The sequence below is a fragment of the Mastigoproctus giganteus genome, chromosome 2 (genome assembly GCF_048544385.1).
Source record: "Mastigoproctus giganteus isolate SK-2022 chromosome 2, ASM4854438v1, whole genome shotgun sequence".
In the NCBI taxonomy this organism is placed as follows: domain Eukaryota; kingdom Metazoa; phylum Arthropoda; class Arachnida; order Uropygi; family Thelyphonidae; genus Mastigoproctus; species Mastigoproctus giganteus.
Window position 1 is genome coordinate 200,040,444 of NC_143576.1, and position 18,922 is coordinate 200,059,365.

General features: G+C 36.8%; 1 protein-coding gene across 1 annotated transcript in view; it reads right to left on the reverse strand.

The window, feature by feature from the left end:
* Positions 1-18,922, reverse strand: part of LOC150089906 (uncharacterized) — a 550,032-nt gene that overhangs the window by 226,788 nt on the left and 304,322 nt on the right. The window contains exon 11 of the mRNA XM_090389700.1: positions 16,374-16,502. Coding sequence (XP_090245826.1) covers positions 16,374-16,502 — 129 coding nt within the window. The remainder of the gene's footprint in view (positions 1-16,373; positions 16,503-18,922) is intronic.

Here is an 18,922-nt window from a genome sequence, read left to right on the forward strand (position 1 = left end):
CAGACACAGCATGGGTTTGTTAAGGGAAAGTCTTGTCTGACAAATTTGATAGGATATTATGATGTGGTTACAAAGGAACTGGATGCAAAAAATAATTTTGATATCATATATTTGGATTTCAGGAAAGCTTTTGACACTGTTGCGCATGGAAGACTATTGTACAAATTGGAGCAGAATGGTATTAAGGGTAAGTTGCTACAATGGATAAAAGGATGGTTAAGTGCTAGAAGACAGAGGGTGGTAATCAATGGGTGCTGCTCTTCTTGGACTAATGTTATTAGTGGAGTCCCACAGGGTTCGGTGTTAGGTCCACTGTTGTTTTGTATATTTATCAATGATATTGATGAAGGTATATCAGGCTTAATGTCGAAGTTTGCAGATGATACAAAGGTTGGCAGGGTTGTTAATGACAGTAATGGCAGTGTGCTACTGCAACAGGATCTAGATAATTTGGGCAGATGGGCTAAGAAGTGGCAACTGAAGTTTAACCTTGACAAATGCAAAGTACTACATATGGGTAGAAGTAACCCCAGAGAAATGTACCAACTGTGTGGTACTACACTTAAGGTGGTAGAAAATGAAAAAGACCTGGGAGTAATTGTGCAGGCAGATATGAAGTTTTCTGAGCAATGCAGACAGGCTGCCAGGGCAGGTCATGGGGTTTTGTCAATGATATATAGGAATTTTGCTAGCAGGGAAAAGGAGGTGATTATCCCTCTGTATAAGGCAATGGTCAGGCCACGGCTTGAGTACTGCGTACAGGTCTGGAGGCCTCATTTTAGGAAGGATGTAGATTTACTTGAGCATGTATAGAGAAGGCAACAAGATTGGTGAGGGGAATGAAGGGATCCTCTTACCAAGAGAGGCTTAAGTTCTGCAAATTGCAGTGGCTGGAGACTAAGCACCTGCGCAGTGATCTGATTGAGGTATATAAGGCCTTGAATGGGTTGAGCACGCTGAATTCTGATGGGATCCTTCCACTTGTTCAGATTACGAATCTAAGGGGGCATAAATTCAAATTAAGAAAAGACAGATGTAGAATAGATGTGCGGAAATTTTCCTTTAGCCAGCGGGTGGTTAATTGCTGGAACAAACTTCCATCTGTCGTTGTGGAAGTTGATAGGTTGAATAAATTTAAGGAGGAACTGGACAGGCATTTGGAGGGAATGGTGTGATTTTTTTTTTTTTTTTTTTCTTTTGGCTGATGCTGCATAAGCTCATACATTTGCTTTCTTGCATCACATGCCACTACTATTACTACTACTACAGCAGCCATATCATTCAGTAATTTAATAAATATGTTTTTTTATATCAACATATTACAGAAGCAAAGAGAGAAGGCAATACTCTTGATCTGATTATCAGTAGTAACACTTCATGTATCATCAAGTAAAAGAAACACTAGGTGGCAGTGATCATAGTATACGGAAGTGATATTTTAAAGATATGTAACTCCTGTCTGGAGTAAAGAATTAGACATTTTACTTTTATAAAGGTGAATACAATGATGTCAGAGAGTTTTTAAATTCTCTTCAGCGGGACCAACTGATTTTGTTAACAACTGCAAATGTTAAATGGAAAGTGTTCAGAGAGGTAATTGTACAAACAATTACTAAGTTTTTATACAAACTAAGAGTTATTAGTGGCAATTGATATAAGGAAGTAAACTTGTACAGCATCAGCAAAAAAAAAAAAAGCAAAAAAAAAGACACCTCCAGCATCACCTTCTATTTGCTCTAATAATTTGTCTTATTCTTTCTTAAATCTATTCAAACTACTGACTTCCACAAATTTTGTTCCAACAACCAATACTCGGTGGCTGAAAGTAAATATCCACACATTTATCCTCCAACCATCCTTCTTCAATTTAAATTTATATTCTCTTATGTGTGTTATCCAAGCTAAAATAAGCAAGCCATCAGCAGTTACTGACTCAATCCATTGAGAGTAAGCCTTAAACACCACAATCAGTTGTCCTAGCAGGTGTCTAGTTTTGAGTACTACAATTTTCAGAACTAAATTCTTTCTTGGTAAGAATGCCCTTTTGTGTTCTTGACTAATCTGGTTGCTCTTCTCTACACACATTCCTATAGATTCATATCCTTCCTAAAATGAGGTTTTTAGATCTGTATGCAGTACTCAAGATGTGGCCTAACTATTTCTTTATACAATGGGATAATCACCTCCTTATCCCTACTGGCAAAATTCCTGTATATCATTAACAAAACCCCATGAGCTGCCCTAGCGGCCTGTTCGCACTACTCAGAGAACTTCATGTCTGACTGCACAATTTTCCTCAGGCCTTTTTTGTTCTCCACTACCTTGGCTTTAGTACCCACAGTTGGTACGTTATTCTATTATTGCTGATAGCCATATGCAGTAGCCTGCATTTTTCAATGTTAAACTTCATATGCCTAATTTCTCTAGACTTTGTTGAAGTAGCATACCCTGATTACAGTTATTAATCACCCTTCCAACTTTTGCATCACCTGGAAACTTAGATATTAAGTCTGATATGCCTTCAATGGTACAAATATTGAATCAACAATGATTGCAACACTGAACTCTGGGGGACTCCATTATAACATTGGAGGCTTGAGTATGAGATTATAAGGGTCAGGACACAGAATTTTGAGCTCATGAGAATGATAGGTTTTTGGAAATTTTTACCATCGTTTGATTAATTAACATGTTAAATTGTGTTTTACAAATAGTTTATTTCATCTTAGTCAACGTTTGTTAGCTTATTTTTAAATTTAGCTAGTAATTTTGTAAGTTACAACTTAATATTTGTACAGCTATTGAATAGGAGTATTGGTGTGAACATCGTGGCACATAATGGTAAGGATATAACTAATTTGACACTGCAATTGTAATGGTATAGCGTAACATATATCTGGAACTTGATAGCATAAAGTATAATGTAAAACTTGATAGCGTAATATGTATCACTATATTTAGGAATCTATTAGCTTAGTGTGGTACTGTCAATTAATCAATTAAATTTATTAATTTTGTTAATTTTCATTGTTAATCAATTAAATTGTATTTAAATGGAAATCATGCCCCAGACAAAAGCAGCAAATCAATGAGCACAATGCAGCAGGACTGCTGTAGTTCGGAGGAGAACCGAAGGGTGTTTATTCTCCAATGCATCACAGCCTAACAAAATGTTTGCAGATCTTTCTGGAGAAGTCTTTGCGTGTGTGTGTGTGTGTGTGTGTGTGTGTGTGTGTGTGTGTGTGTGTGTGTGTGTGTGTGTGTGTGTGTGTGTGTGTGTGTGCTCGCGCGCGCGCGCGCACGTGCTAGGTTGTATTTGGTTATTTGGTTTTTTTTTTTTAGGAGCATTAGCAACTAAGGCCATATTGCTCCATGGATATGCGGTGGTCATTCTGTGACCTTTCCGCATCCTCTGTATTTGGTGGTCACGGGCTCGAACCCTGGTCTAATCAAGAAGCGTGTGCTACGCACTGCTGCTCCTGCCCACCTGGCTATGGAGGTGCCCTCTAGGTGCAAAAATTGTGAAGAAATTAGGCAACAAACCCCGGGGGCTCACATCTGGTGAGTATGGGCTTGGCAAACCCAGGGTCCTGAGCTGGATATCATCATTCTTCTCTTTCTTGGTGATTCCTTTCTACTTCTCTCTCTCTCTCTCTCTCTCTCTCTCTCTCTCTCTCTCTCTCTCTCTCTCTCTCTCTCTCTCAGGGTAACTCAGGAAGGGTTTTTTTTTAGCTGGTGCAGCATAAGTCTCAGGCTTCCTTGTACCATATAGCTAATAATAATAATAATAATAATAAAAATCAGTGTTCTGATGGGCAGAGTTACGAGAGTTTGAATAATAGGGTAGATGCTATTGAAGAAATTAAAATGGGGCTGATCAAACTCTCAGCTGCCCACACTTGTGCATCAGACAGCACAGTGGCAATCTCCAAGGCAGAATTCACTGGTCCCAAAGGAGGTGATTATTGTCAGGAAAACAGAAAAAATGTTGTGCAATGATAGATAGAATAGGACCAGGGGCAAAAGTTAATGATGCTGTAGAGCAGATATCATCTTTTAAGGACACAATAGGTGATATTGTTGTACACTTGGCACTAATGATATTAAGGGATCTGAGGACTTACTTAACAAGTACAGGCAATGTTGGCAAAAAATTATGAGTTAGGATTCAGTTTGAAAGTGTGTGTAATTCTGCCCAGATATGGTAGGAGGGTGTATATGTTGAGAGCATTGTCAATCAATTCGACCCTAGAGAGCATGTGCATGGCTCATAGGGTAGAATTTTTCTCAGCGTTGCCTGTGCTTGTTAACAGAAGAGACTGTTTCTTACAGGGAGGGAATACACTTCAATAGAAGGGGAGCAAGAATATTTGCTGATGCTATTGAGGAAGTAATAGATGGCTTGGTAAACTTATAGCTTGGAAGGATACAAAGACTAATAGTTCAACTAGAGCTGCAGGTAGATGTGAAATTGATTCTTGCACTACTACTATTGGTCCCTGCAACAGCCTGGAAAGAATGTCTGGGATTTCAGGCTCTGCTGTGCATCATCATAGAACAATTAAATACAAAGGCTATGCTAGAGTAACTAAGCATAAGAACATGTGCATCTATACTTTTTGTTTGTTTTGTTTTTGTTATTTGGAGCAATAGCAACTAAGGACATATTGCTCGGGGATATGCGGTGGTCATTCTCTGACCTTTCCGCATCCTCCGTATTTGGTGGTGACGGGCTCGAACCCCAGTCTAATCAAGAAGCGTGTGCTACGCACTGCTGCTCCTTCCCACCTGGCTATGGAGGCGCCTGCATCTATACCTGCATATATACTAATGCTAGGAGCACTGTAAATAAATTTGATGAATATGAAGTACTGATTAAATTGTCAAATGCAGACATTGTAGAAATAGTGGAGATGTAGTGTCATGCAGACCTAAGTGATGTTGAATTTGAATATAGAGAGTACAATGTATATAGGAATGACAGACAGGCAGGAGAGGTTGATGGTTTATGCTCTTAGTTACACAGAATATTAAATCTAAGGCAGTGTGCATTCAATTGACTTGGGTGATGTGCAATGGCGAGTCAGTTTGGTATGATAAACACTGAGAAAACAAAACTGACAATAGGAGTGTGTTATAGGCCTATAAGCTGTTTGATATACTACAGTAAATAGAGTTGGCTAGCAAATAAGAATGTCTCATAATGGGGGATTTTAACTTTAAAGAAGTTGATTGCAAATTGTGAGTTGGTCACTCATACACTAGCACAAGACTTTTGTGGATTTCTTGATGACTGTTTTCTACAGTCATCCAAGAAATTGGAGAGGCTAAAAAAGGAAGCAATACTCTTGATCTGGTTATCAGCAGTGATTCTTTTTGCATTAAGAATCTAAAAGACCCACTGGGTGGCAGCAATCACTGTGTACTAATGTGGAATTTAATTAAAGACATAACACTGTCAAGAGTAGAGGGGAATGCTTCTGCTTTTGTAAGGGTGACTACAGTGGTCTCAGTTTTTAAATTCTGTGCAGTGGGACGAAATGATGATGTTACCAACAACAAATTCTAAATAGGAAGTATTCAGCGAAGTAATCCAAGAAGCTACTAGGGTTTTCATACCAACTAAGAAATACTGTTTAAGGTTTAAACCTAAATGAATGTCAGATGAACTAATGAGACATGCAGCCGAAAAGAAAAGTACACAATCAGGTGATACAGAAGCCTATGTTATATATAAATTAGTCTGTAATCAAGTCACAAAGAAGATCAGGCAAGCTAAAGCAGATTATGAGAAGTCTTTTGCAAAGGATGCAAAGAAAAACAACAAACACTTTTATGCTTATATTAACAGTAGAAGGAAGGGATTGAATCACATTATGCCACTTAATGTTCACGGATGAACTGTTGGTGACTTTGCTCAGGTTGTAGAAAAATTGAATAGGTATTTTGCATCTACACTCACACTTGCAGAATTCTTTAGAGTAGGGTATGTGAAATGTTTATCAAACTCTAAGGAGAAGTTAAATGACCTTGTGATAATTGAAAGAAAAGTGAAGGAGAAATTGTTGAGGTTGAAGATAAAAAAGGCAGGAGCAGCAGTACGTTGCACATGCTTCTTGATTAGACCGAGGTTTGAGCCCGTGACCACCAAATATGGAGGATGCAGAAAGGTCAGGGAATGACCACTGCACATCCCCAGAGCAATATGGCCTTAGTTGCTAATGCTCCTAAAACCCAAATAACATAACATAAAAAAGGCACCTGTGGTGGATGGAACTGTCCAATTATATTAAGTGAGGCAGCAAAGGAGGTAACCAAACCTTTACCCATAATTATGAACGCAACCTTTTCATTCAGGAGAACTCACTATGGACTGGAGATATGCAAATGTATCTCCAATCCATAAAAGGGGGAATCAAAAGGAGACATTAGGAATTAAAAACCTATTAGCTTAACATCTATTCTAGGGAAAATAATAATGGAATCTCTGGTTAAAAAAAGTATTACAGGACCATCTCGACACCTATGCAATTATACTGCAATCACAGCATGGACTTTTTAATGGGCAATTTTGTCTAACCAATCTGACAAGGTTTTATTATGATGCAGTGACCAAGGAACTGGATGTAAAATATAATTTTGATATCATATTAGCATTAGTTGAGGCATATGATGCAAGAAAGCAAGTTATACAGCATCAGCCAAAAAAAAAAAAAAATCCCATTTTGCCCATCCTGTAACTCCAAATATTTGTCTAGTTCAGCCTTACATTTATTTAAGATATCAACTTCCACACCAAAAGATAGAAGCCAGTTCCACCAATCAACTACCCACTGGTTAAAGGCAAACTTCTGCACATCTATTCTACAACTGTCTTTCCTCAAATTGAATATATGACCCCCCTCAGTTTTTAATCTGATCAAGCAGAAGTATCCAATCAGCATTGAGCCTGTTCAAACCATTCAAGGCCTTATACACTTCGATCAGATCACCTCACAGATGTATAGTCTCCAGATGCTACAACTTGCAAAAACTTAAGCCTTTCTTCGTAAGTGCACTCCTTTGTTCCTCTCGCCAATCTTGTTGCTGTTCTCTGTACTCGTTCTAGCAACTCTACATCCTTCCTAAAATGAGGCCTCCAGACCTGTACACAGTACTCAAGGTATGGCATGACCATTGCCTTATACAAAGGGATAGTCACCTCCTTGTCTCTGCTGGCAAAATTCATTTATATCATTGACAAAGCTCCATGACCTGCTCTGGCAGCTTATCTGCACTGCTCAGAGACCTTCATATCTGACTGCACAATTAGCCCTAGGTCTTTTTCATTCTCCACCTCCCTGAGTGTAGTAAAACACAGTTGGTACATTTCTCTTGGGTTACTTCTACCCATACGCACTACTTTGCATTTGTCAATGTTAAACTTCAGTTGCCACGTCTCAGCTCATCTGCCTAACTTTTCTAGATCCTGTTGCCGTAGCATACTGTCTTTAGTGTCATTAACAACCCTGCCAACCTTTGTATCATCTGCAAACTTGGACATTAAGCCTGACATACCTTCATCGATATAATTGATAAATACACAAAACAACGAGCCCAGCACTGAACCCTGTGGGACTCTGCTAATAACATTAGTCAACGTACAGCAGTGTCCATTTATTACCATTCTCTGCCATCTCCCACTCAACCATCCCTTTATCCATTGCAGTAACTTGCCCTTAATGCCATACCGCTTCAATTTGTACAGCAGTCTTTATTGTGCAACAGTATATCAAAAGCTTTCCTGAAATCCAAGTATATGATATCAAAATTATTTTTTTGCATCCATTTCCTTTTTGACCACATCATAGTATCCAATCAAATTGATCAGACAAGATTTCACATTAACAAACCCATGCTGTGGCTAAACTATTACTGCAGTCTTGTCTAGGTGATCCCGTATTACCTCTTTAACCAGTGACTCCATTATTTTTCCCAGAATAGAAGTTAAACTAACAGGTCTATAATTATTTGTGTCAACCTTTGCACCCCCTTTGTGAATTGGTGTGTGAAAAGGGTGACACAAATATACTTGGATTACAGAAAGGTTTTTGATACTGTTGTACATAAAAGTCTGATGTACGAACTGAAGCATTGTGGTATTAATGGTAAGTTACTGCTGTGGATAAAGAGATGATTAAGTCAAAGAAGACATAGTATGGTTATGAATGGGCACTGCTATTAATGGAGTAATGACCAGCCCCCGTAGCTGAGTGGTCAGTAGCAGGAGTGCAATAGCACACGCTCTTTGAGTAAACCGGGGTTCAAGCCCCTGACTGCTAAATACGGTCGATCTGCCAACTCGCACTGGACCAACATGGCAGATTATGGTCCATTTCCCTCAGCATTAATTGTTGAGGACGCTTCCATCCTGCAGTGGGTTGATAATGGCTGCAGTTTTTTTTTTTTTATTAGTGGAGTTCCCCAGGGTTCAGTTCAATGATATTGATAAAGTTATATCAGGCTTAATGTCTAATTTTGCAAATGATACTAAGGTTGGCATGGTACTTAATGCCAGTCATCAGGGTGAGCTACTGCAACACGATCTAAGAAAATTGGGTCAATTGGCTGAGAGATGGCAGCTGAATTTTAACACTGACAAATGCAAGGTACTGCATATGGTAGCAGGAATCCCAGAGTAACTTATCAATTCAATATATATGTCAGTGATATACACTCAGGGTAGTAGAGTGAAAAAGACTTGGAGGTAATTGTGTAGTCAGACATGCTGCCAGGACAGCTCATGGAAATTTGTCAATGATATAGAGAAACTTTGCTAGCAGCAATAAAGAGGTGATTATCCTTTTGTATAAGGCCACGGTTAGGCTGCATATTGAGTACTGTATACAGGACTGGAGGCCTCACTTTAGGAAGGATATAGATCTGCTGGAATGGGTGTAGAGAAGTGCAACCAGATTGGTGAAGGGAACATACCTAGAAAGGCTTCAGTTCTTCAAATTGCAATATCTTGAGACCAGGATCCTGTGGGTAGATCTGACTGAGGTGTTTAAAGTCTTGAATGGATTGAGTAAGCTGAATATTAATGGCATTCTTCCACTTGCTGAAACTACAAATGAGGGAGCTTAAATTCAAGTTGAGAAAGAATAGTTGCAGGATAGATGTGCGGAAGTTTGACTTCGGCCATCGGGTGGTTAATTGTTGGATCACGCTTCCATCTGTTGTAGTAGAATTTATTCAATCCATCCATTTCCACAACAGATGTTGTGGAAGTGGATGGGTTGAATAAATTCAAGAAGAAATATACAAATTCTTGATGGTTACAAATGGGTGAACTGTACGGATTTCTTTTTATTTATTTCCTTTTATTTTAATATATTTTTTTTTATTTTCTATTTTTTTGTTTTTTTTTTTAATTTTTTCCATCTGATGCTATATTAGTTTGCTTTCTTGCATCATTTCCCATTACTACTACTACAACATGAGCAGTGGTGTATTCAGGCCAGAACAACGCTCCGGTACTTTTTTCTAAATGTCATAATAGAAAATCATTAAATTTATACACCTAATATTATGAAACAATGGCATAATCAAAGGGGAGGGAGAAATATCTATTTTACCCATTGCTACTAAAAATATATATTAATAGTAATCTTTAATATTAATAGATTTCTTTAAAATTTTATTTAAAAACAAAAATATAAATTTCGTAATGAAACTTGAACATTTCTTACTAAAGTACAAATGTGTTAGATAAAGAGATCCAAAGAATGAGGTATACTGTGATGCTTGCGAATGCTGCATTTTGATTTGCCATGAGCTGAAATCTAAAACTGATTGTTTTATGAACTGTGAGTCTGATGTCTGATTCAGTTACTGTACAGTCAATGTGGGATTATCATAATGTCTTCTGGAGAACGAGCATTCTGGTACTATTATTTTAGCAATACACCTGTGAATATGAGTCCAAGAAAAGCAGTGTTCATTAATAACCACTCTCTAAATGTAAGAAAAGCACCTGGGGTGGATGGGATCTATCCAGTTATATTAAAGGAGGCGACAAAGCAACTAAGCAAATCCTTAGCCATAATTATGAGAGCATCGTTGGACTCAGGGGAGGTTCCCATGGACTGGAGATGTGCAAATATATCCCCAATTCACAAAAGGGGATTGAAGGGTGACACAAGTAATTAAAGACCATTTAGTTTAACTTCTGTTCCAGGTAAAATAATGGAGTCGCTGGTTAAAGATGCATTGCAGGATCATCTAGACAAGACTGCAGCAATAATTCAGACACAGCATGGATTTGTTAAGGGAAAGTCTTGTCTGACAAATTTGATAGGATATTATGATGTGGTTACAAAGGAACTGGATGCAAAAAATAATTTTGATATCATATATTTGGATTTCAGGAAAGCTTTTGACACTGTTGCGCATGGAAGACTATTGTACAAATTGGAGCAGAATGGTATTAAGGGTAAGTTGCTACAATGGATAAAAGGATGGTTAAGTGGGAGAAGACAGAGGGTGGTAATCAGTGGGTGCTGCTCTTCTTGGACTAATGTTATTAGTGGAGTCCCACAGGGTTCGGTGTTAGGTCCATTGTTGTTTTGTATATTTATCAATGATATTGATGAAGGTATATCAGGTTTAATGTTGAAGTTTGCAGATGATACAAAGGTTGGCAGGGTTGTTAACAACAGTAATGGCAGTGTGCTACTGCAACAGGATCTAGATAATTTGGGCAGATGGGCTAAGAAGTGGCAACTGAAGTTTAACCTTGACAAATGCAAAGTACTGCATATGGGTAGAAGTAACCCCAGAGAAACGTACCAACTGTGTGGCACTACACTTAAGGTGGTAGAAAATGAAAAAGACCTGGGAGTAATTGTGCAGGCAGATATGAAGTTTTCTGAGCAATGCAGACAGGCTGCCAGGGCAGGTCATGGGGTTTTGTCAATGATATATAGGAATTTTGCTAGCAGGAAAAAGGAGGTGATTGTCCCTCTGTATAAGGCAATGGTCAGGCCACGCCTTGAGTACTGCATACAGGTCTGGAGGCCTCATTTTAGGAAGGATGTAGATTTACTTGAGCGTGTACAGAGAAGGACAACAAGATTGGTGAGGGGAATGAAGGGATCCTCTTACCAAGAGAGGCTTAAGTTCTGCAAATTGCAGTGGCTGGAGACTAGGCACCTGCGCGGTGATCTGATTGAGGTATATAAGGCCTTGAATGGATTGAGCACACTGAATTCTGATGGGATCCTTCCACTTGATCAGATTACGAACCTAAGGGGGCATAAATTCAAATTAAGAAAAGACAGATGTAGAATAGATGTGCGGAAATTTGCCTTTAGCCAGCGGGTGGTTAATTGCTGGAACAAACTTCCATCTGTCGTTGTGGAAGTTGATAGGTTGAATAAATTTAAGGAGGAACTGGACAGGCATTTGGAGGGAATGGTGTGATTTTTTTTTTTTTTTTTTTGGCTGATGCTGCATAAGCTCATACATTTGCTTTCTTGCATCACATGCCACTACTACTACTACTCTGTCTTTTCTCACTCAACAATTCCATTATCCCCAGCCGTAACCTGCCTCTAATGTTTCTCAGGATTCGCTACTGATTTACTGTTTTCAATACTTGTTAATGATATTGAGAAAGGCTTATCAAGTTTAATGTCTAAGTTTTGTGATGTTACAAAGGTTGTCAGGGTGGTAATAACAGAAATCAAAGTATGCTACTTTAAAAAGGAGTAGCATACTTTGATTTCTGTTTGATTCCTTTGATGTGCTTTCCATATTCCATTTGTCATCTTTCTTTACCCTCTCAATACTCTTAAAGTTTACTCTTTCATTCATGATTACTATATTGTGAATGCTGTCAATAACACATTCTGGATATGCATGCAAATTTTACACACTACTTCTGTTCCCTATCAACTGTTCTTTTTTTCCTATTAACCTCACACTCCTTGTTGCTATCCTGATTTTACTTTCTTTCCCTCTCTTCCTTTCTATCCATCTTTTCCTTACACTGTTAGTTGACAATTCATAATCTCCAAGAGACAAGATAAAGTTATCATGATGAGATAATTAGCACTTCTTTGTCCATTCAAATTGCCTAAAACGTTTTTTTTATAACTCACTGTAGTCATTTAGCACGTAGCCTATCCAACAAAAAACATTCCCACAATCACCTTTCCTTAAAATACTTCAGTAAGCCATATAATATCAGTAGCATCAACTGACCTGACAAGAAGTTCAAATTTTTTCATTTTGTTTATAACACTCCTTGTATTACTATATAAGCAGGTTTAGTTGTTTTTTTTTTATTATTTTTTTTAAATACCCTTACACAACCTTCATAGATACTTAAGGAAGTTTCTGCTTTTGACCTGCATCTGCTCATGGTTTTTGTGCCTATTTCACTTCTCATTTTTGTGTATGTTGTATTTTGAAGTCACACAATGTGACCTTAAATTTTACAATTGCACTCTCTCAAAGGGACACTTCAAGGGAGAGTGACCTTGGTCCATGCCACTAACTTGTATCTTTCCATTGAGACTTCCCAAGTAGCACTTTCCCCAAACCTTAATCCCCTTTCTGGTGGATTTCACTTTTATTAAATAAATTACTTTTGCTAACTAGAGTAGGCCAAGCTGATTTAAATCTAATCTCTAAGAGTGTATGAATATAATCTAATTAGAATAACAGTTAAGGACATGAATCTAATCTCTCAGATCTAGACTTAATCAACAAAGCTCTTATTATATTATTCATCCTATTGCAACTGGACAGAATCGAAGACAAAATGTCATTTTCATCTTGTAATTTTAATTACAAGTTCATTTTTGCATTGACCATTATAGTTCTCACGTGATTAACATACTTGATTTTTAGTTCTCCATAAGGATTTACAAGCAGTTAAGAAGATCATTAATTTTCACTCCTGGGAGACATATTTAAAAATATTCACAAATATTAAGGTAAAGTTTATCCATTGTGGAAGGGCAGTATTCTTCCTGAAAAAGTAGGTATGGATGGGATAGAATGGTTAACTTTTTGGATGGCCTAAAAATTATTCTGGTAGTTAGTATACACAGCCAAAAGTAAGGAAGTGTACAGGCTTGAACTTCAAAATTCAAGCCAGTACACTCACATGAAAGATGAATGGCCAATGACCCATTGTGAACTGTGCTGCCAGAAAATTGTCACTGCCCTTAACAACAAATATGTAAACTCTTCTGGTCCAGCGGCATCTTAAGAAAAAATAGAAATTCTGGTTTAAAAAAAATATAAATAAAAATAAAAATTATAGGATAAATAATAAAATTTTATGAATAGAAATAAAAGTGACAAGAAAAGAGAGATAGAGGGAAAAAAAGCACTAAGAATATATAAATAGAGAAAACAAGCAATAAAACAAACTATACACAAAAAAGGAGCTTTTGGAACAATGTGCTCCTTTATAAACTTCAAGGAAAAGTAGTAGTGTGGCACACCATCATTATATATTACAGAATGATCATGTGACCAGAGAACATGATGGTACGCAATAACGACAAACAAATGAAGATCATGAATGGTGGCTACTGGAAAGTATGGAGGGGGAAAAAAGAATAAAAAAGGAAGGAAAGAAAGTATCAGCCTCTAGGATGGAAGTAGAATGACATGTATTAGCCACACTATAAGAAGTTCTCCATTGTTCACATTATAAAATAATTGCCTTCACTTTCAATTTACATAATTCCAGCTATCTTCAAGTTACATGGACCCAGATGGTCAGGATGCTGAGGCGTTTGTGATACTAATTACTTTACACAACTTGTTCATTTACCTACCAAAATACCAGACAATCCTAACCACACATCAAACACCCTTGATTTTTGCCTCATCAACAGTCCTTGAAAATACATGGTCAATGTATTTGACCATGTATTTTGAATGCCCATGTATTTTGTGGTCCTCTAACATTGACTAGGTTCCTCAGACCAGAACTTGGTGATGGTCTTTTCTGCAATGGAGCTTCCTCTCTCTCTCTCATAGCTATTCTCAGTCCAATGTAGTTTGGCATTACAATGCAGAAAGGGATGACCTGAATAATCTGTATACTCCTCTTTTCCATGATAAATTATTGTTTTAAATCTTCTTTTCCTAATGTTTGCTTTATATAAACTTTAGTTTTCCATAAATTATGCTAAGGCCAGTCAAGATGAGAAAATATCATATCAACAACTGGCTTGTATCCAAATCTCCAGCTTCATTTTCTGCTTACAGTAAAGCTAAAAACACTCACAAAATAATTATTAATCATTAAAACTCAATTTAGAGCAGGTTTAAAGAGTAGATAACTTGCTTCTCATCCATTAGTCAAGCCTTCTGGTCACTTACCAAAAAGCTACTGGGCAAAATCTCTGTCCAGCTGTATTTCCACCTCTGTTACAACCTGATGGTTCTATTTCATCCTCAGATAAAGTTAAAGCTGACTTACTGGCGTCCTAATACATTCCACTCAATACCCCATGTAGTCTTCTGACAGAACGATGCTAAGTAAACTGCAGCCATTATCAGTCCACTGCAGGATGTTAGGTAAAGGTAAGGTAAACTGCAGCCATTACCAATCCACTGCAAGACAGAAACGTCCTCAATGATTCATGTTAAGGGAAATGAGCCATAATCTGCCACGCTGGTCCAGTGTGGTTTGGCAGATCAACCATATTTAGCAGTCATGGGCTTGAACCCTGGTGTGCTCAAAGAGTGTGTGCTGCTGCTGCATTCCCACTCCTGACCAGACAGAAGATCCTGCTGGTGATCATTTGATCACCTCTATGATCTTCTGTTTTCTTAGCTTTCAACCCATGTACTTGGTTAGCTAAGTATCATAAGGTCTAATACCTTTCATGTTTAGGGATTTTCATTAAAAAAAATAATAAAAACAACAGAGGGATCTGCATATATATAGATCCCTCTACTGCAATTAATGTTGGGATCCAACATACACATATGAAGCACTTCTATCCAAGACTGATGACAAGAATTGCGTATGGTCTAAAATTTCAACAATGGAATATAGGTTATGATTAATATGCTACTCACCAATAATGCTCAGCAACAGCAAAATAACAGAGAACAGAGAAAAGAACAGAGGGGTGAAGTGGAAATGGTTATTTTTTATTTATTTATTTATTATTATTATTATTTTTTTTTTTGGCTGATGCTGCATAAGCTTGCTTTCTTGCATCAAATGCCTCTACTAATGCTAATGCTAATAAGCAGAATTGTCCTGATGAATAGCCCCAATATTCTGAGATGTGATTGCTAAGCCTAAGTCTGTCTCATCAATATCTCACTGCATTATCCAGAACAGAGGATACTGCAGCAAGGAAATAACAGCCTCAAACAGCTTATCCTCACCATGAAAGGGCTTTCATCAGTAAAGATTGATGCAAAGTACCTATTCAATTCATCAGCAACATCAGCTGGGTTAGCTAAGATTTTCCCACACCCATTACGTAAGGGTCTAATCCAATTGATTTTTTTTTTCTTCTTTGTATTTACATACAAGAAAAACTAAACTCCTTGTCCTCATTCTTTGCTGTCTTAACCAGTGCTTTCTCATACTCAGCCTTTGTCTCCCTAATCTTTTCTGTAATACTGTTATTGATCAACTTGTAGCCGTTATAAGCTTCAGTACTTTTCACCAGTCAGCAACTTTCCCATGCCATCTTTTTTGATCAATTAAGGCTATCCAACTCCATATTCATCCATCTTGGCCTCCTCCTCATGGTATATTTTTTTACTGGTATATATGCATCCATGGCTTCTATGATTATTGCTTTAAAGGTATTCCACAGTTCTAATGTATTCACCCTCCCTCTGCAGTCTTCCTAACTGAATGATGCCATGTAATGCAATAAATTATCATAGTCCACTTTCCTGAAATAAGTAATGACTGTGTGATCATTACCTGCCAGTGGTTCCTGTAATGCGAGTTCTATAATATCATCTCTCCCACTTATTCCAATCATTTAGGAACAAATTAAAATCACCCATAATAAGACACTCACTCTTGCTTTCCCATTCCATCTGCATATGGAATGGGAAAGCAACTTTTGTCATACTCTTCACAATCTTCTATTCTGTAGATTACTAAAACTCTCATTATACCTTTGCTTCCAACTAACTCACACCACCCAGATTCTATGCTGGCAGGCATAACTTTTGACTCAATTCTCACAATGTGCTTTCTATTCATCAGTAAAAAATAATACTGGAATGTAAAATTATATGTGTCTGCTCTACCTTACAAGTTTAAATAGAAATTTTTAAATTGTAAACATATACAGTATGATTAAACAAAAAAAGAAAAAACTTACTTTAACCATATGCAGAAACTCTAGTTCTCTGTATCTTGGGCTCTCAGCTCTTCTTTCGTGTTTCAGTTCTTCTAAGCTTCGATGCAATCGCCTTGATTTATGAGATCCAGCATCACTTTTTGCTTTTTCCTGAAAAAGTAGAGAATTATAGCACTGAATGGAAAACAAAGCTTGTTGAAAATAAAATTTAGAAAACAATGTTATGTTTACAGCTAAGTTTTTACAATATTTAAAAATAAAAGGTACTGTGGATTTCAACACTGAATGACATTACCTGCAAACAATAAAGCAATAATTTTGGGTTAATATAACAAATATAATTTGTTATATCAACCCAAGAGTGAGTTTGACTTGCAGAAGTCAGTTTTCTGAACTTGGTTGGGTCCCCTATAATGAACTTTTTATAGCAGAAGGTGATGTATAGTCTATCTATTTTGATCCAATTTATTATGCAGCAAGACAGCCCTTGTGCATGTTTTAATGGATTCAAAAAAAAATAGTGAAATCACAGATACATTTGAAAGGTTATGCAAATGTAGATGAGATTTAGCATTTTACTGTCCACAGCATTAAGTTTATTGCTGACACTCAGTTTGTTAATCCTTTCAGGAACAAGTTTCTGCACTTGGTTGGATGCCCTATAATGAATTTTTGATAGCAGAAGGCTCTGTGGTATGTGTTTTTTTTAGGATATTTTGAGGTTTTGCAAAAATGAAAGCTTTGTAGAATTTAAATGCATGTAAATACTTTTAAATTCTACAAAAGAATTTAAAAGCATGTAAATGCTTTTAAATTCTTTTTTTTTTTTTTTTGGGGTAATAATATTCTCTACATCTATTTATATATCATTTAATTTTTAATTTCATCAACTACTGGAAAATATTCCTGAGAATTTCTTCAATTTTATCTTTAGTAAGTCAAAATGTAGTTTTTTGTAAGTCAAAATTGGACAACAGTGGCCATCAGATGTGATGCTCTCTTTTGATTTTCAAAGATAATTTTCATGCTGCCAGCTTTTGAAACTGCATACTAATAACTGGAAACACATATAAGAGAAGGCAGCAGGTACTGCACAAATTTCAAGACAATTCATATATGGAACAATATGGTATTTGAAATGTGCTTGAACTGACTCCCGATAAAAAACATATAGACTTATACATTTGTAGAAGAATAAGAGAAATTTACCTCAATATGATGCACAGAACATTTCCTAATGGCACCCTCCAGCAAATAAACGAATATAAAATTAATGCGAAATGACTACGGTAATAAAATCAATTAAAATAAAATTAAAACAAGTTCAACACAAATTTTGTAAAAAGACTTTCCTTTCCTGAAGCAGACAGGGCTTTTTGACCATATGTCTTGATCACAGGAATGGAAATTATGGAGTATGTATGAGCCAAAACCTTAAATAGACAGATTATTTGTCTTCACGCATACGCATAAAAGACTGAAATTATTTGTCTTTGCATATGCACGTAGACGACCATGAATTGGAGATTAGATATGGACGACGAATGTTAATAGAATTCTCATGTAATTTAATTTCAATGGTTTCTGCAATTAATAGTCTCGTATAATTATGTTGGACACCAAGTATTTTGGCCTTGTTAAATAAAAATGTAAGGTTTTCGTTAACAGCATGAAAGGCCAATTCTGCCCCTGCTGAATGAGAAGGAAGAAACTGCTGAAAACATGTGCTGCTTTACTCTCAAATGGGTCGAACCCTGGTAAGATGAGTCGCACTGCAAGAAATGTATCACAGGTCACTTACTTGTGTAGCAAAAGAGGAATGGACTGAGAGATTGTCCAGTATAGCATGTAATTACCTTATTGTTCTGGCCAAAATTTAAATTCATTATCTTTAAAGAATCTGTTAAGTTGTTTGTGCAATTGTTCAATGTATGGGACAGAAATAAAGTATTTTTTGATGTTGCTATTGTTGGTTGGTGTAGTTCTTTGTATACTATCCTTAGCTTGTACCCTAATTTGGTTTATTGTAGCAAGGGGGGGGGTAACGTTAACTTGTTTAAGAATCTGCTGGTTGTATCGGTATTTCTGAGTCTAAAGCAGATTCTGTCATTGAATATTTATAGACATTGAGAAATTGATTAATAATAATAGACCTTTTGTAGGTGAATGGGTGATAGCTGTTATAATGCAGCAACATACTAGTATTTAATGGTTTACGGTAGATGTAAATTGGACTTTATTTGATTTCTGAGTAAGCATGAAATTTAGAAAATTTAATGACTTTGTTTCAGTATTTTCCCTTTCCAATGTAAAATTACATCTAGGATGAATATTATTAAATGAATGAAAAATGTCTTGAATAGTGCACCTATCAGTAATAAACAGAATGTTGTCTAAATACCTCCCATAATATGTAATATGGGATAGAAAAGGAGATTAGCATTAGTTGAGGCATATGATGCAAGAAGGCAAGAAAGCAGCATCAGCCAAAAAATAGAAAATCGAAAAAAAAATAAAAAAACCCTTCCCATTTCACTTATCTGGTCACTCCAAATGTTTATCTAGTTCAG